We start from the raw sequence: 14,270 nt of genomic DNA, 5'->3' as shown, positions 1-14,270 counted from the left end.
TGGAACAGGATTTGCTTAGTCATTTCTTCCACAATATGAGACTGATTCTTCTTGCTTGGAAAATGAAAAATGGCTTTTTTTCAGTGGGAATTATATCAGACTCCTAAAGTGCATCTTAGTAGAAAAATCTATGAAAGCAATGGGTTGCATGAAAACCAGCCTGGAACACATAAAGTACAGAATAAGGAAGGGAGAATTTATACATAATGTTGTTTCTCTAACTTGCTTTGGAACTGGTCAGGAAGCTTGCTCTTTTTTCCCTTTTTTTTCCTTTCTTTTTTTCCTTTATTTTTCCTTTTTTTCTTTCTCTTGGGAACTGGGAAAAAAAATTACAGTTTTTTTAAGCAGACAGAACTGCAACAATAGTGAATAGTGTCATCAGTGACTGCCAAAAAAACTGCCCCAATTATTTGTCACTCAAGCATAAATTTCCCACTGAATTTCAGATTGATGGCAATTAGTAAACAGAAAATCTCACTGGCAGTTACCAAACAGGAAAGAAAAAGAGTACTGCATGTCAGACCACTTTCTTCCATCACACTCCTTATCCATGGTTTCTCATTTCATTCCTGATTTAAGCACGCAGCAGGTTTTTATATGTTAGCTAATGTGTAATTCAATATTTTACAGATCTATTTCCTCTAAGCTGTTAACTAAAAAATCAAGTCTGTCCTTTTTTAGGTCCTCAGTCAGCTGGTGAGAAGCCTGGAGTACAACTGGTCATATCCTATGAGAACACCTGCCTGACAATAATGCTGAAACACATGAGGAACCTCGTGAGTATTTTTATCAGAATGTGTAACCAGTAAGTCCTTGCATTTGCAGAGTACTGTGAAAACATTAATCTTCAAACAGCCTTTCTGGGATAACTAATTTCAGCTCAAAGTAATGATAGTGCTGTTCTGACACGATTTAACAATTGGTTTTTCCCTTTGAGCTCACTCAATATGGTTCCAGGTGTGAGACAGATAGAGGAGCTGGGTCTCCTTAATGGCTGGTAATGGCCTTTTCCAAGAAAACCAATTTTGATTCTGTTTTGGCCCTCTCAGCTGACACATTTTGATAGCAGTCACACATAAGGCATGGTGCAGCAGCATGACTTTTTGCAGCATGTCAGCCTGGCACTGGGGATTGATTATCCAGGCATTTCTTCCCAGTCCAGCCTGGCTGTCTGTGAGGAAGGAAGAGCTCAGCAGAGGGAGCAGAGCTGTGTTTGAAGGAGCAGTGTCATTTGGAGACACGATGCTCAGCTTTGTAGCACTGTCAGGAGGCTGGGAGGTAAATGTTGGGAGTTCCTGGAGCCAGGCTGCAGCCGGGGAAGCTGGCAGTGCTCCTGCAGCCCAAGGCAGGTGGAATTGGCTGCTGAGGGTGGCTTCAGAGGTGGAACTGGGGCTGTGTATGAAGTGTGATCTCTCACTGAGGAGTGGGGGGTCTGCTCCATAATGAATTCCCATGGCTCACGTCTCAAGCAATGGCTCTGGCAAGAGAGCCTTTATTTCTCTAGCTATTATTAGCTATTGTGGGCTCTCAGTGCACACTCTGTGCCACCTCCATCCCAAACTGGGTTGCAATCCCTTTTCCTAAATGGGGCCAAACTGAGGGGCTTGTGTGAGCACCAGCCAGTAATAAAATGAGGCTGATTGTCTAATTAGTGGTATGAGGCACATGAGGCTTACACAGCTCTGACTGTTCTCTGCTGGCCACTCTGGCTTCTCATTTGCAATTCAAGCATCTCCATTCTGGTCTATAACATTCATACATCTCTGTCCTGAGACTTGTTTTCTATGTCCTGTGTGCCACTCTGACAGGTGAGATCAGCCTCTGCTGACAGGTCCAATTTATACAAACTTTACCTTCAGGATATAGCACAAGACCCTCTTTATTTTTTTCTGTTGAGCTTTTTAAATCTAAGTGACTTTGATAAGCTTCTGATAAAGCTCTGATTGGTGGGAGGGGCATAGTTAAGTGATTGCCATGCTGATGATATCCTTGAGACTTCAAGCAGGTGATGTGGACATGCACACAAACAATTTGCAGGTGTTGGAATTAGTCTTCCTTTCTCCTTACTTCCATCACTGTAATTGTGTAGGCTCCTAACTGTGTTCTTAGGAAGTTCCAGCCATTTAATTAAATTAAATTACAGCACAGATAGCTCTGTAGTGCAAACATAAAATCCAGGTTCAGTTCACTTCATTATGGAAAGGGATAGTACAACTTGAAGTTACTGTGTTGCTTTTGAAATAGGTAATTTAAATCAGGTAATTTAAATCAAACCCATTTTAGTGGGTTTGAAGAGAAGTGGTAGGAGTCTTGTTCAGCAAGGCTAACAATGATTCATGACTCCAAAATAAGGTTATTGCTGTGGCAGCCTAACTTAGCCAATCATGGTTTTAAATCCTGGGTTTCCAATTCCTTCCTTCCACCTGGCCATCCATCCCTTGTCATCTGATCTGAAATATGAAATGTGCTTCAGGGTCCTGTGATACTGCACTGCCTTCAGACCAGCAACCTCTAATAGGAAGGTTCTTTATCCCATTAGTGATCTTCTCAGCTTCCCAGCCATATAAATCAATCTTTCTAATGTGCTGTCTTTTCTTTTTCCTTCTCTTTCCTCTTCTTTTTTTTGGTTGAGCTGAACAGGGATTTTAAAAGTATGCCAAGATCATATCTTATTCAAGACATGTTAAAGCTATTTCAGGTATAGTCACTCTTTTGCAGAGTCTCACTAATTATATTTTAGTGGTTCATCTGTGCAGAGATTACTTTGCTATCTTGTTTTATTTCATAATTTATAGTAAATAATTTTTGTTCTGCTCTTCCCTATTTAATTTATCTCTATAAAGAGATTTTATGATGTGTTCAGATGTGAAAATAATTGTAGTGGGCCAAATTAATCCCAAATGGAGCTTCACAGAACTGACAGGAATTGTGATAAAGACTTTTGATCCACAGAAATAAATCTGATTTAGTGTTTGTGTGAGTTTACTTCTAGGAGTTTTAATAGGAGACCTAGATCCTGCTGTGCAAATCTTATATTGATATACAATGCACAAGAGACTCCCTAAGGAGCTGGTATTTTTTATAGCCACTCTCAGGTGTCACACAGGTTCTTTAAAGGAGGAAGCCAGAGGACTGCAGTGCCATAACTTTGCGGGAATTTCTTCTGAAGGAAATTTGCCCATTCACATGGGGTGTGTTGGAGGAAAAATGCAGCAGCAGTGGAGAGAACCCTGGTGTGAGGACTGGTTAATCTGGGTGCCTGTGTGGGCCCCTGGGATCTGAAGCATCCACAGAGCCAGATTTGCTGCAGATGCACAACTCTCATCCCTGGGGCAGCTTCAGAGTGTCCTCTCCTTCCCCACTGTAACATTTCAGACATGCGTAAAAAAAATCCAGTCCTGCTTCAAGAAAACTCTATCAAAATTTCTGCAAAGACAAAGAGCAGAGAACAGCCTTATGGATTTTGTGCCTGGAAAGGGCCATTAATCTAATCTAACCTTCTGCAAAGAAAAAGCTGTGGTTTTTCACTAAGGAAAAACTTGCAGCCAAGGAAACTGTTTGAACACAGAGATGTTAAGACTGGTTGGTAGTGTTTGCCTACAGTTCAAGGTTGTGGGTGCACAATGAAGACAAGTTCTTTTAAACAGATATTTATAAGATACTAAAAATGTTTCAGTCTCAATATTTCCCTCAGCAATTCAGTTTCATTTGAATCCTGAGATTCTGTAAGTCAGGTGGCTCAGAATCCTGAGATTCTGTAAGTCAATGCTTCTACTTAGGATTTGAATGGCATCACCGTGATTGCTGAGGAAAATAACTTTAAATTCAATTTTCAAATATACAAAAGCCAAGATACCAAAAAAATGCAATTTTCCAAATATATTACATAACCTGAAGTCAGCTTATTGGGGCATTGCTCCTCTCAAATGCAGGCAGTGCCACACTGGGCGCTGTCTGGACTACAGGCAATATTGCCTTAATAAAGTGAGGCTGGGGGAGAGGGAAACATTTGTGTAGGGGTGAAAACCTTGGAGGCCTGGAGAGTTTGCCTCTGGAGTCCTGGAGGATGTGGCAAGTGGAGGGGTGAGACAGGGCAGGCTTATTCCATAAAGACAATAGCACAGTACCTGGCAAAGTGCATTAAGTGATCTCAGGAGGGATATAAAGGAGCCCCAGGGGAGGTTTCCTTTGGCCTCTGAAAGGATCTGTTACCTTAGGACAAGAATAGTGCAATTGTGGCAGCACAATACCCAGACAAAGAGCAGCAGGCAGGAGCAGGAGCACAGGGGGAATGCTGCTCTACCTCAAAAAAGTAGGCTTGTGCAGATGTGGAGATGGATTTATTGAAACACATGTAGGTTTTGAACTTGTAATGTTCAAGTGCAGTTCTGTTCACCTTCATTAACCAGCACAGAGAATGGGAGATATCTAGAGCCCACCAAATCTCACACAGGGCTGGCTGTGAGCTGGTTTGTTCCACACAGCCAGAAACAGCAAGGCTACCTACTGGTGGGCTTGCCCACTCCTCAAAAATCCCCAGAGGCAGCAGGAATAGCCACTGCTGATGCCCAGAAAAGGTTTCTAACACATTTCCTTGCCTGCTTCATGAGAAGCAAAGGGAGCAGTGGTCCAGCACTGGCTCAGAAGGAAGCCTGCTTTTGCCACTGATTTCATTGCCATGGCTTCAGGCATGCCCTGTTTTCCTAGATAAGCAGCTAAACTTTCAATCCTCTCTGCTAAACATTTTTTGCCCATTACTTCTTGTGGACAGAGTAACTCCTCAGGGGTAGAGGGGAGGAGAAACAAAGCCAAGTTATCCTGAATCTCCTGCCAGTAAATGGAAAATGTTACTAGAATTCAGGAAAGCATGCGTAGGCGATGAATTCAGAACCAATTTTACGGGGGAAAATTTGCTGGAAGAAAAATAAACTCCTACAGTTCTTTGCAAAAGTACTTCCAGCTTTCCTTTTATAAAAGCTCTGAAGCTGTCATGTAGCACTCCTGGTGATTAATGATTCTGGGATAGCTGATACGTGGGTGACGAATTAGCAATCAGCTTTAGGCTTGCACAGACATCCAGCCTCTTTCCATTGCGTGTACAAATTGCTTCCAAAAATGTTTGTGAGATGCAGTGGTTGAAACGTTTTGGGAAAAAAAGGTGAGAGCCAATTGATGGAGTTGTGGATGCTGAGAATTTTAGACTTTCTGTGCTGACTCTGACTCCCAGGAGACACTGCATTTGACCTGAGGTCATGGAGAAGCTTCCAAAATTGATTGATAACACTGGGATTATGGGTGTATAGTTGGTTAGAAGTGTGTAATATCACAGGGCAGAAAACTTAGAGTTTGGGGTTTTAGAATATAGCAATATATATGAGGCAAGATGAAGGTTTTAGGGTGGAGACAGGTTGTTCTTTACCTTCTTCACCCTTTTCTTCATGGCTTTGCGTGGTGTTTTGTAACTGGACAGAAAAGTCTGCAGTGCAGACTTTGAGTAATTAGTTATTGGGTTAAAAGTGAAAATAATTTAGGTGCCATTTCTTAATTGGATAGTTTAGCCTTAAAAGACCTTGCAACAAGAGATAGTTGGCCATTTTGTGCCTTCTAATGAAAGGCTGCAGAACTCCCTGCTGTGAGACTGTAACATTGATAAGAAATAATAAACACCTGAGCCTGAATGCAAACTATTGTCTCAAGTGCCTTCAATCCTGACCTCAACAGAGGTAGGAAAAGAAGCCAAAAACCAAAAGGCTGCCAAAAAAAGCAGCCAGTCTTTCCCAAGTCCAAAGGGATGAGGTCTAAGCCTGCAGCAGAGGGCTGTAGGGATGTTCCCACCTATAGCACAGGTGGATGCTCTGCTGCTTTTGCTGGGTTTTCTTTCAGTTTGAGCTGGGGAAGGGTCAGGGATCTTTGTTCAGTCTTAGTTGGTTCCCATCATTCCTCTCAATGACTTTATGACTATCATTATATAGATTTAAATGGAAAATATTTACTGCCTGCCAGCAACACAGTGCCCGGCAGTGAAATAAAAGGCCACATTATCCTTTCAGAATTTTATGAATGTGTACTGCCTTCCTTACTGCAGCCTACAGGGATTGGATGGGAGGTGCACAGGTAGACAAGGCAGGGATGGAAAACAAGTGGAAAAAAATCATTTTGAGCTGAACAAAGTTATCCAGAGAGTACCAGTGACAGAATTAAATCAGCAGCTTGGCTGATGGAGGGAGGTAACATTCAGATGAAGTTCTCCTTAGTCTGGCACGGGAAAACAAAATAAAAAGCCATGAGAAAGAAAGCTCTTGCGCTAACTTTAGCTTATAAAGAATTTGGATTTAATTTTATATTCATAGAAAATTCTTTTAAAGTGAAAGGAAATTAGCACAGATAAGCTGTGTTCTCCTTGAGACTGAAAATTAGCTGAACACCTCTAAACAAAGGGTACTACAACTCAGCAGTACTTTAAATTGGAAAGAGATGAGGTCTGATTCTTGTGGCCCAGGGATTACTGTTGGATTCAAACATATTTGTTTTGAAAGGTGTTTGACAAATATGTTGTACAGAAAGTTCTGTTATTATTTCTTGTTAAACCCTTTAATCTGTCACAGTCACAGTACTGCCTCAGCTCTAAATTCTAACTGCTCATTTTTAAATAAGTAATTCCCTACATAGTTGATATGTGTTGAATAAGGAAAAAAAAATCAAAACAAAACAACAGTGAGTTCTGTTTCATAATATGAGTGATCTGGGAGATGAAGGTGAACAAAAATTAGATTTGCCACTGGTTGCAAATGAAGAAAACATTAAAAATAATAGTGCAGACAGAGCAAGATCAAGAGAATAAAAGTAATTTCCAGAACCCTACAACCAGCTTGGACAAATGAAAAATATTTCCTCAGGGAGGGAGAGATCTATATCCCACAGTAATGTGAAGATAAAACAAGCCCACAGTGAGACATGAGGCTGCTACAAGAGATGCCAATGAGAAAGGCCAGATCCTGGTGTCATGGGGCAGAAATGAAGCAGTTCATCTTTATAAGGCTTTGATAGTAAACTATTTCTCTCAGGATGTTTTTTTAACTAGAATACAAGTTCAAAGAACAGCTCTCAGTAGGGTTGCTGGGGAGTGATTGAGTGATTCTTCAGGGGTGATTTATTGTTACTAAAACTTAGTTAAGAACAGACTAACAAGGACACGAGTCAATTGTGCAAATATTTAAGGGAGAAGACAGGAAGGTTCAGGAGGAATTATTTAGAACATTGAGCAAGAGCATAAGTAGAAGTAATGAGAGCTAATTAATGAGCAGAAATTGCAAGCCTCATATAATAAAATGCTTTCTTACACAGGGAGATGGCATGCTGCAGAATAATTGAAAGAAAAGTGCAGGGAGATTGTACAGTTGGAGAAATTAAAGATAGGCATATACAGACTTTAGTAACTAATTAAGAAATTGAGAAGAAAAACAGTGCAGAATGAAGCAAGGATCACAATCTCACTGTTTCTATACACATTTTTATATTCACTTACTGTCTTGGCCCAGGCAAGGAGAGAAAAGAATTTGTATGTGGCAAAAAGATAGAAACAGAACAATAGCCTTTGCTTGTGTTTCTTTTCTCAAAGGCTAATTTCCTTTCATGCCCTCTAACAGGCAGCAATGCTCTTAATCCTGACTGATTTCAAAAGGAAAGTGAAATGGGGATTTGTCTTTAGTATTTGTTCTCCTTTGTATTTCATTCAAAAGAAGAAATTCTGGGATCTATGTTTCTAAGGGTCAAAACAAGATCATTCTTATCTCAGCCAGTGTCACAGACTCTGTGACTAAATATTCATCTGAATATTAAGTGTTCCAAACACAGCAATAATACAGGGTTGAAAGCAATGGAATTTAGTTTCTATATGGGCTTGGTGGTAATTCTGAGATAAAAGCTTCAGAGACTTGTCCATGAATTCTGCTCTCTGCATTCTACACCCTACACCAACATTGCTTATCCACAGGATAATACAGTTTTAAAGCATTCCTGACCCTTGATTTCTCTCATCTATGCAAAAAAAAAAAAAAACCCAGTGGAGTTAATTGTCTTAAAATAGTAATGCAACATATGGTTCAGAAATCTAGAACATGTTACCTTTTCTCTCAGAAAAAACCAACTTCTGTGTGATTCTCTCTCAGATTTTTTACTGGAAGTTGTACATTTATTCCATGCATTCCCACTTCTGCTTTATATTCTGTTTTTCAGCCTTGGCAACTTTTTTATACCCACATGGTGCCACGTGGAGCACACAGGAATGGAGTCCCAAATATCAGTGCAGGGTCAGAAGTTTGTCAGAGTCAGGAGCTGGAGTTAAGCTCTGAGTGAGTTGGGTACAGCCACAACCCATTCTGTGATGTCTCTACTGCTTCTTCAGAAACAGAAATAAACACATGCAAAGTTGTGTCATTTCTTGCTGGAGTGAAATTCTAGTCCTCCTTGCTGCCGTCAATGGTCTCTAAAAGGCAGTATGCTGTTTTATGATAGTTACAAAGTGTGGTTGTGCAGATTCTTCGCCATTTCATTTGGGATTATGTCTCTCCTTATCTCCTTTGGATCATCAGGACAGTAATTTATTCTTTTTCAGTGGGGCTTCAGAGATAAATCTCAGTGTATTTCTTCAACTTTCTGGGTTTCAGGGCTCTATAGAAATAAAGGCTTGGGAGAAAAACCTGTGTGACCTTATGGGTATCCTCACTTTCATTTTACTTACTTCATTTAAGCAGAGATAGATGGGCTTTCCTCTTAAATGACTGAAGCAGATCAGAAATATTTTTCATAATTCTTAGAAAGCCCTGAGTCTTTTGGGATCCAATCTGTTTTCCAGAACTGTCTCCTTAAATTAAAAAAATCACAAATTATTTTTTTAAAATATTTAACAAATAATTCCTGTTCATTTTGGAAGTCCCACTGTCTCTGTGCCTTGGGATCAGTTTGAAACTGAGATGTTTACCTCTGTGATGTGCTGGAATCACATTTCCATCTCATTGTGATGGATCAGCTGCCTGACCAGGCTGTTCTGAATACCATGAATTATCTTGCCTGACCTGATCATTCCAGAATGGACCATTTTCCCCCCAGTTTCCAGCTCCATACACACCTTTTGTCACTGCTGGTGACGCGAGCAGCAGGACCCCTCTCAGCTGGGGCCAGGCACCAATGTGGGGGCAATTTAACCAAGCCAAACCAGATGCCCACAATGTGACAGAGTGAATCCCTTGCTGGTCTCCCTCCTTGACAGGGTTATTTTTTTCCCATTTGACAGCCAGGAGACCTTGGAAAGGGTTGGTTGTTGGTTCACTCTTTAGAAATGTTGTGTCTCAGGACGGCTCTAACCCTATTTTTCCAGCCCAGTTGTCCCCTCAGGAGTGCTGCAGAGCCAGCTGTTCCAGCCAGGCTGCTCCAGTCCTGCCCACTCTGCTGCAGGCAGGTTGATGAGGATGCTGAAGGTTTTGGACATAAGCTATATTTGGATATTCAAATCAATAATGTGGATAGAGCATCTTTGCATTTTTAGCATGGGAAATGACAAAGCCATCTGGAGGCTCGCTCCATGGACACTGCCAGCTTTCCAAAAGGTAGAAGATGCCTGCTCAAAAAAAGAAAGATTTCCAGAATTTCCCTGACAGCAAAATATTTTTATTGCCCTGCATTAACTTGAGATTAATTAATTTCTTCTTTGCTTGCCTTGCCACTGACCTCCATGGCAGCGATCTTCTGCCTTTATGTACATACCCAGATAACCCAAAAAAACTGGGATCAAAAAATGTAATAAAATAAAACTGCTGTTGAAAAAAAGCAGTTCAATATTTTCAAATTTTAGGTGAAAAAGGTGGTTGTTTGGGGAAAAAAAAGTACCATATTTGTGCAATCACTTTTGACAAGTTGCCTTCTTGTTTTGTCTTGCCAATGGCAGAGAATGCAGAGTGCACCATAGTGGTGGAGTGGATTATCTTCTTCTGTAATTATTATTTAATTTCTGCAAATGGTATTTTATTTTTAATTTCCTTCAAAGCAATTTGGGGATATTTTGTGAGAGGGAAATGAAAAGCTCAATAGCAGGGTGGAATAGAGGTGTTCATGCTTTGGGATATGCAGAGCTCAAAGGAAGAACAAGCAAAGGTCTTGGATAGCACTTTAGGATTTGGGAAGCTGTTGGAGTTCTGGATACTGAGAATTTCAGACTTTTTGTGCATATAGTCTCTGCCTCCCAAGAGAGCACTGCATTTGACCTGAGGCCATGAAAAAAGCTTTCAAAATTAATTAATAGCACTGAAATTACAAGTGTATAGTCGATTAGAAGTATATCATATCACAAAGTAGAAAACTTAGAGTTTGGGGGTTTAGAAAATATTAATACATATGTGAAGCAAGATGAAAGTTTTTCAACAGAGACTAGTTCTTATTCTTTACCGTCTTCTTCATAAGTTTAAGTAAAATCTTGTAATTAGGCAGAAAAGTCAGCTTTGCAGACTTTGAGTAATTAGTTATAAAGTGAAAATAATTTAAGTATCATTTGTTAATTAGATAGTTTAACCTTAAAAGACCTTGTAAAAAAATTAGTTACCTATTTTGTGCCCTATTAGTGCAATACTGCAGGTAGCAACAGCACAGCCACCCATTCACCCAGCAATCCCCTTTTTCCTGAAGTTTATATATCATTAATCTGCCTTTGAAGGAACCTCTTGCTTTGTAATACTAATTTCTCAGCTCTTTAAGCTTAGAAGTAGCCCAGAGGATGTTCTCTTTTTCCTGAGGTAGAGGCTGTGTTTGCTAATTAAGCTGCAGCTCTGAAAGACAGGGTTTATCCTTCCTCTGCTGAGTGGCGCAGGGACTTGAGGGAAGTGGAAAACAGCAGCACTGATGGCTCCTCCAGTTCCTCACTGGTTTTAATTTAGTCTAGAGGCAGCCAGTAATTTACAGAGGTTACTGCAGTGCAAGGATGATTTCTTCTCTGGATTTTTTTCTAATCCTCCTTTATTGGATGATAATCAAATCCACCTAATGTCTACAGATAATATATAGACATTTTGTCTTGTTGAAGGTTTTTCCTAACCACTCACTATAGTGGTTTGCTTTTGAAAGGTGTATGGAAAACTTGATATTAACGATTATGGAATATTTTGTAGTCCTTTCTTCACCATGTAAATAAATTCTCACAGCAGTGTATGTAAGAGAACAACATAAGGATGGTAAAGGATAGGGAGACTAAGAAAAATACTGGAAAACATGAATTATTTTTATTTGCAGCTGAAATAGGAGTCTTTCTAATGCCTGGATATCTTCTTTATTTTTTTTTTCCATTGAAGAAAAGGAAGAGAGAAACTGAGATTTAAAAATGTCAAGGAAATGAATTTTTGGGGGGAATAAAAGTAGTTATATATAGAGGAGGAAAGATGTCATTAGTTAATACAAGTTAGTTGATCATTAGTTTTTACTGTCAAGATTGTTGAAAATGAAAAATGGGAAAAAGAGAACAGCAGCTGGAACTATCAAATGTTCAGGAGCCATCAATCTGTTCCTCTCTAGGACAAAAGGTGATCTGCATGTCTAGCACTAACAGAAACTGATGACATGATTTAAATTTGAGGCAAAAGTCACCTAAAAAGAAAATTTTATGTCACTTAGGAAGTGAGTTTTAAAAAGTTTTACAATAAATTATCCTTAAAATGAGTATTTTAAAAATCATATGAGAATAGATCAATATTCATATTGGATTCTAAATCACTGAATAGGTGAATATATGGAAAATTTTGCAGTAGTTATGCCAATAGTAATACTAAGAAGGATTCTTGTGTGAGGAGAGTTCTGGATGATTAATAATGATCAGGAGAGAAAAGTCATTAGGATAATATATTTCTTGTGTAAAAATTAATTGAATTTCATCCATTATTTCCCAGCCACAGCTACTATATTTAAAATTAAATTGTAGAGAATGTAACACATCTGTGTGGGTTTATGGAAGCAAATACCAACTTGTTTTGGAAAATAAAACTGGAGTGGAAAATGGAACACAGTCATAACAGATACAGGCTGTGTATGTTAGGTTTTCAGTATTGAATTAGAGGTATGGAAAAAGTAAATCCAGAGTTTTAATTTCTCTCTCATATTCTCCCTCATTCTTAAATAATTTCACCACATTCTTCCTGACTTTAGAAGAAAATAACATTTCCAAAGTAAAATCCTTTTTAAACATAAATACAAGCAATAGTAACTGAGCTCCTTTAGAAACATCTGTCATTATCAAGGTCAACTAGGCTGGTCATTCTCTGAGAAAATAGATCAATCATCACTTGGTTGTACTTGAAGAAAGAAAATACAGTCAGTTTCTAAATTCAATTTGAGACAACTTCTAAATTCAGATTTTTTTATTGGCAGATCAAAATCACGGGGGAATTTTGTGGGCTTTTTGTCCCTAAGCATATCAAGAGAACCTATGGCATTTTTGTTGGGAGCTTGGTTTTATACCTTTACAGCCTGACAGATTTTTATAGCTTGGATTTATTTGCAAGCAAACACAATAAAAGATTTAAGACAGTAATTTAAATTGGGAGTAACTTCTTCTGAAGAAAGTAAAAATCCTTTATTTTTGGGTTAATAAAATGACTACAGAATTAAACACAAATAGAACTCAATTTAAAACTTTAAGCTTTTTCTGTTTGCTTGATCACAAGTGCATTCAAGCTATAAAGGTTTTGCAGAGTAAGGTGCAAAATGGCTTTCCCAAGGTACCCTTTGATTTTTATTTTTTTTTTCCTAGCCTGGACGATGGACAGAAATCAGTCATTTTTTTTAATCCTTTAATAATAAAAAAGAGGGGGTTTGCTGGGTTTCAGAACTACTTATGAACCTGGTAGAAATATCATTCTGTTTCTATAATGAACTCAACCAGAACAGGTCCTCTGGTGCAAAGAGAGAAATTCCACCTGAACACAGAGAAAAATTTCTTTCCTGTGTGGGTGACCATGCACTGGAACAGATTGCCCAGAGAGGGTGTGGAGAATCCCTCCCTGGAGATGTTCCAGAACCATCTGCACACACTGCTGTGCCCTGTGCTCTGGGATGACCCTGCCTGGGCAGGGAGGTGGGGCCAGATGATCACTGTGGGTCCTTCCAGCCTGACCCCATCTGGGATTCTCTGGTTTTGGTCAGGTGTTCCTCATGTTTACTACATTTATAAATAAGCCAGTGCAGTCTGAGTTAGAAGTGATCACTAAATGTGATATGGTAATATGACAGAAGTCATAATCCTTAGTGGGAAAAATATTTCTGATGTTTCCTCCATTTTTCATTGTTTTCTCCATTTTTCCTTTATTCTCTATTCTCCTTTAGTTCAGTGCTCAACTCAGAAGCCCTAGAAAAGAATTAGTTTGCCCAAAACTTGGGGGTTTTTTGCCTGCTATTTCAGTTGTCTTAAAACTGTTTAGTTCAAATTCCACCTACTTATGATTTAAAAAGAGACTTTCACCATGTCAATGCCAGTCTTGTTTTTGCACTATTGCAGTCAAACTGCCCCTATCACTCCTTGCTCCTGCAGGGAAGTGTTTATCAAAGTACAACTTTCCACTGCAAGTCTTGCCTCAAGAAATCCTGTGGCTAAGTAGGCTCTTCACAAGAAAAAAAAATTCAGCACTTATGCCAATCAAAAGACAAACCAGCAAAAACTCATCATATGAGCTCCCCATACTCTGCTCTTGTAAGGCTGGGACTGGTTTAAAACTGCTCTTAATGTGGAGTTTTGAATGATTAGTGCATGGTGGGACAGAGTCTTTAACAGCTGGAGTCCTTCATTAGATGGATTGTGCTGTGTCAGGAGGCAGGGGAGGGCAGCTGACAAGTGGAGAACCTGATCTGGCTGGGAGAGTGCTCAGCTGAAGCTTTTTTGATTGTTTGATGGCATAACAGTGCCACTGCAGATGGAGAATTGGGACAGCAGTGGGATTTGGAGTGGCCTGTTTGCCTTTCTTCAGCACGGGAAGAGGAAGGGGGAAAATGTCACCTGTAAAGTTGGGGAGAAAAAAACCAACAATCAGAACTACAATGTCTACTTGGAATTCAAGTGGCTGCTCATCAAATTGCCTCTAACAGTCTGACTGGCTGATTGCCACTATTCATGAAAAGTGGCTTTATTTCAGCTCTGAAATATCCCAGAGCAGCAGATCTCCCCTTGAGTTTTCCCATCTGAATCACTCAAATGTTCTCCTTTAATTTTCTCTCTTGACCCACTCCTTCCCCTCACATCT

The 14,270-nt window shown here is 39.5% G+C and overlaps 1 protein-coding gene across 1 annotated transcript in view; it reads left to right on the top strand.

Annotated features, from left to right (window-relative positions):
- PIK3C2G (phosphatidylinositol-4-phosphate 3-kinase catalytic subunit type 2 gamma) overlaps positions 1 to 14,270 on the top strand; it is a 202,528-nt gene that overhangs the window by 175,718 nt on the left and 12,540 nt on the right. The window contains exon 30 of the mRNA XM_077178127.1: positions 682 to 776. Coding sequence (XP_077034242.1) covers positions 682 to 776 — 95 coding nt within the window. The remainder of the gene's footprint in view (positions 1 to 681; positions 777 to 14,270) is intronic.

Source organism: Agelaius phoeniceus, chromosome 5, assembly GCF_051311805.1.
Source record: "Agelaius phoeniceus isolate bAgePho1 chromosome 5, bAgePho1.hap1, whole genome shotgun sequence".
Lineage (NCBI taxonomy): Eukaryota > Metazoa > Chordata > Aves > Passeriformes > Icteridae > Agelaius > Agelaius phoeniceus.
Note: the sequence above shows the minus strand (reverse complement) of the source record. Positions and strands in the feature narration are given on the sequence as shown.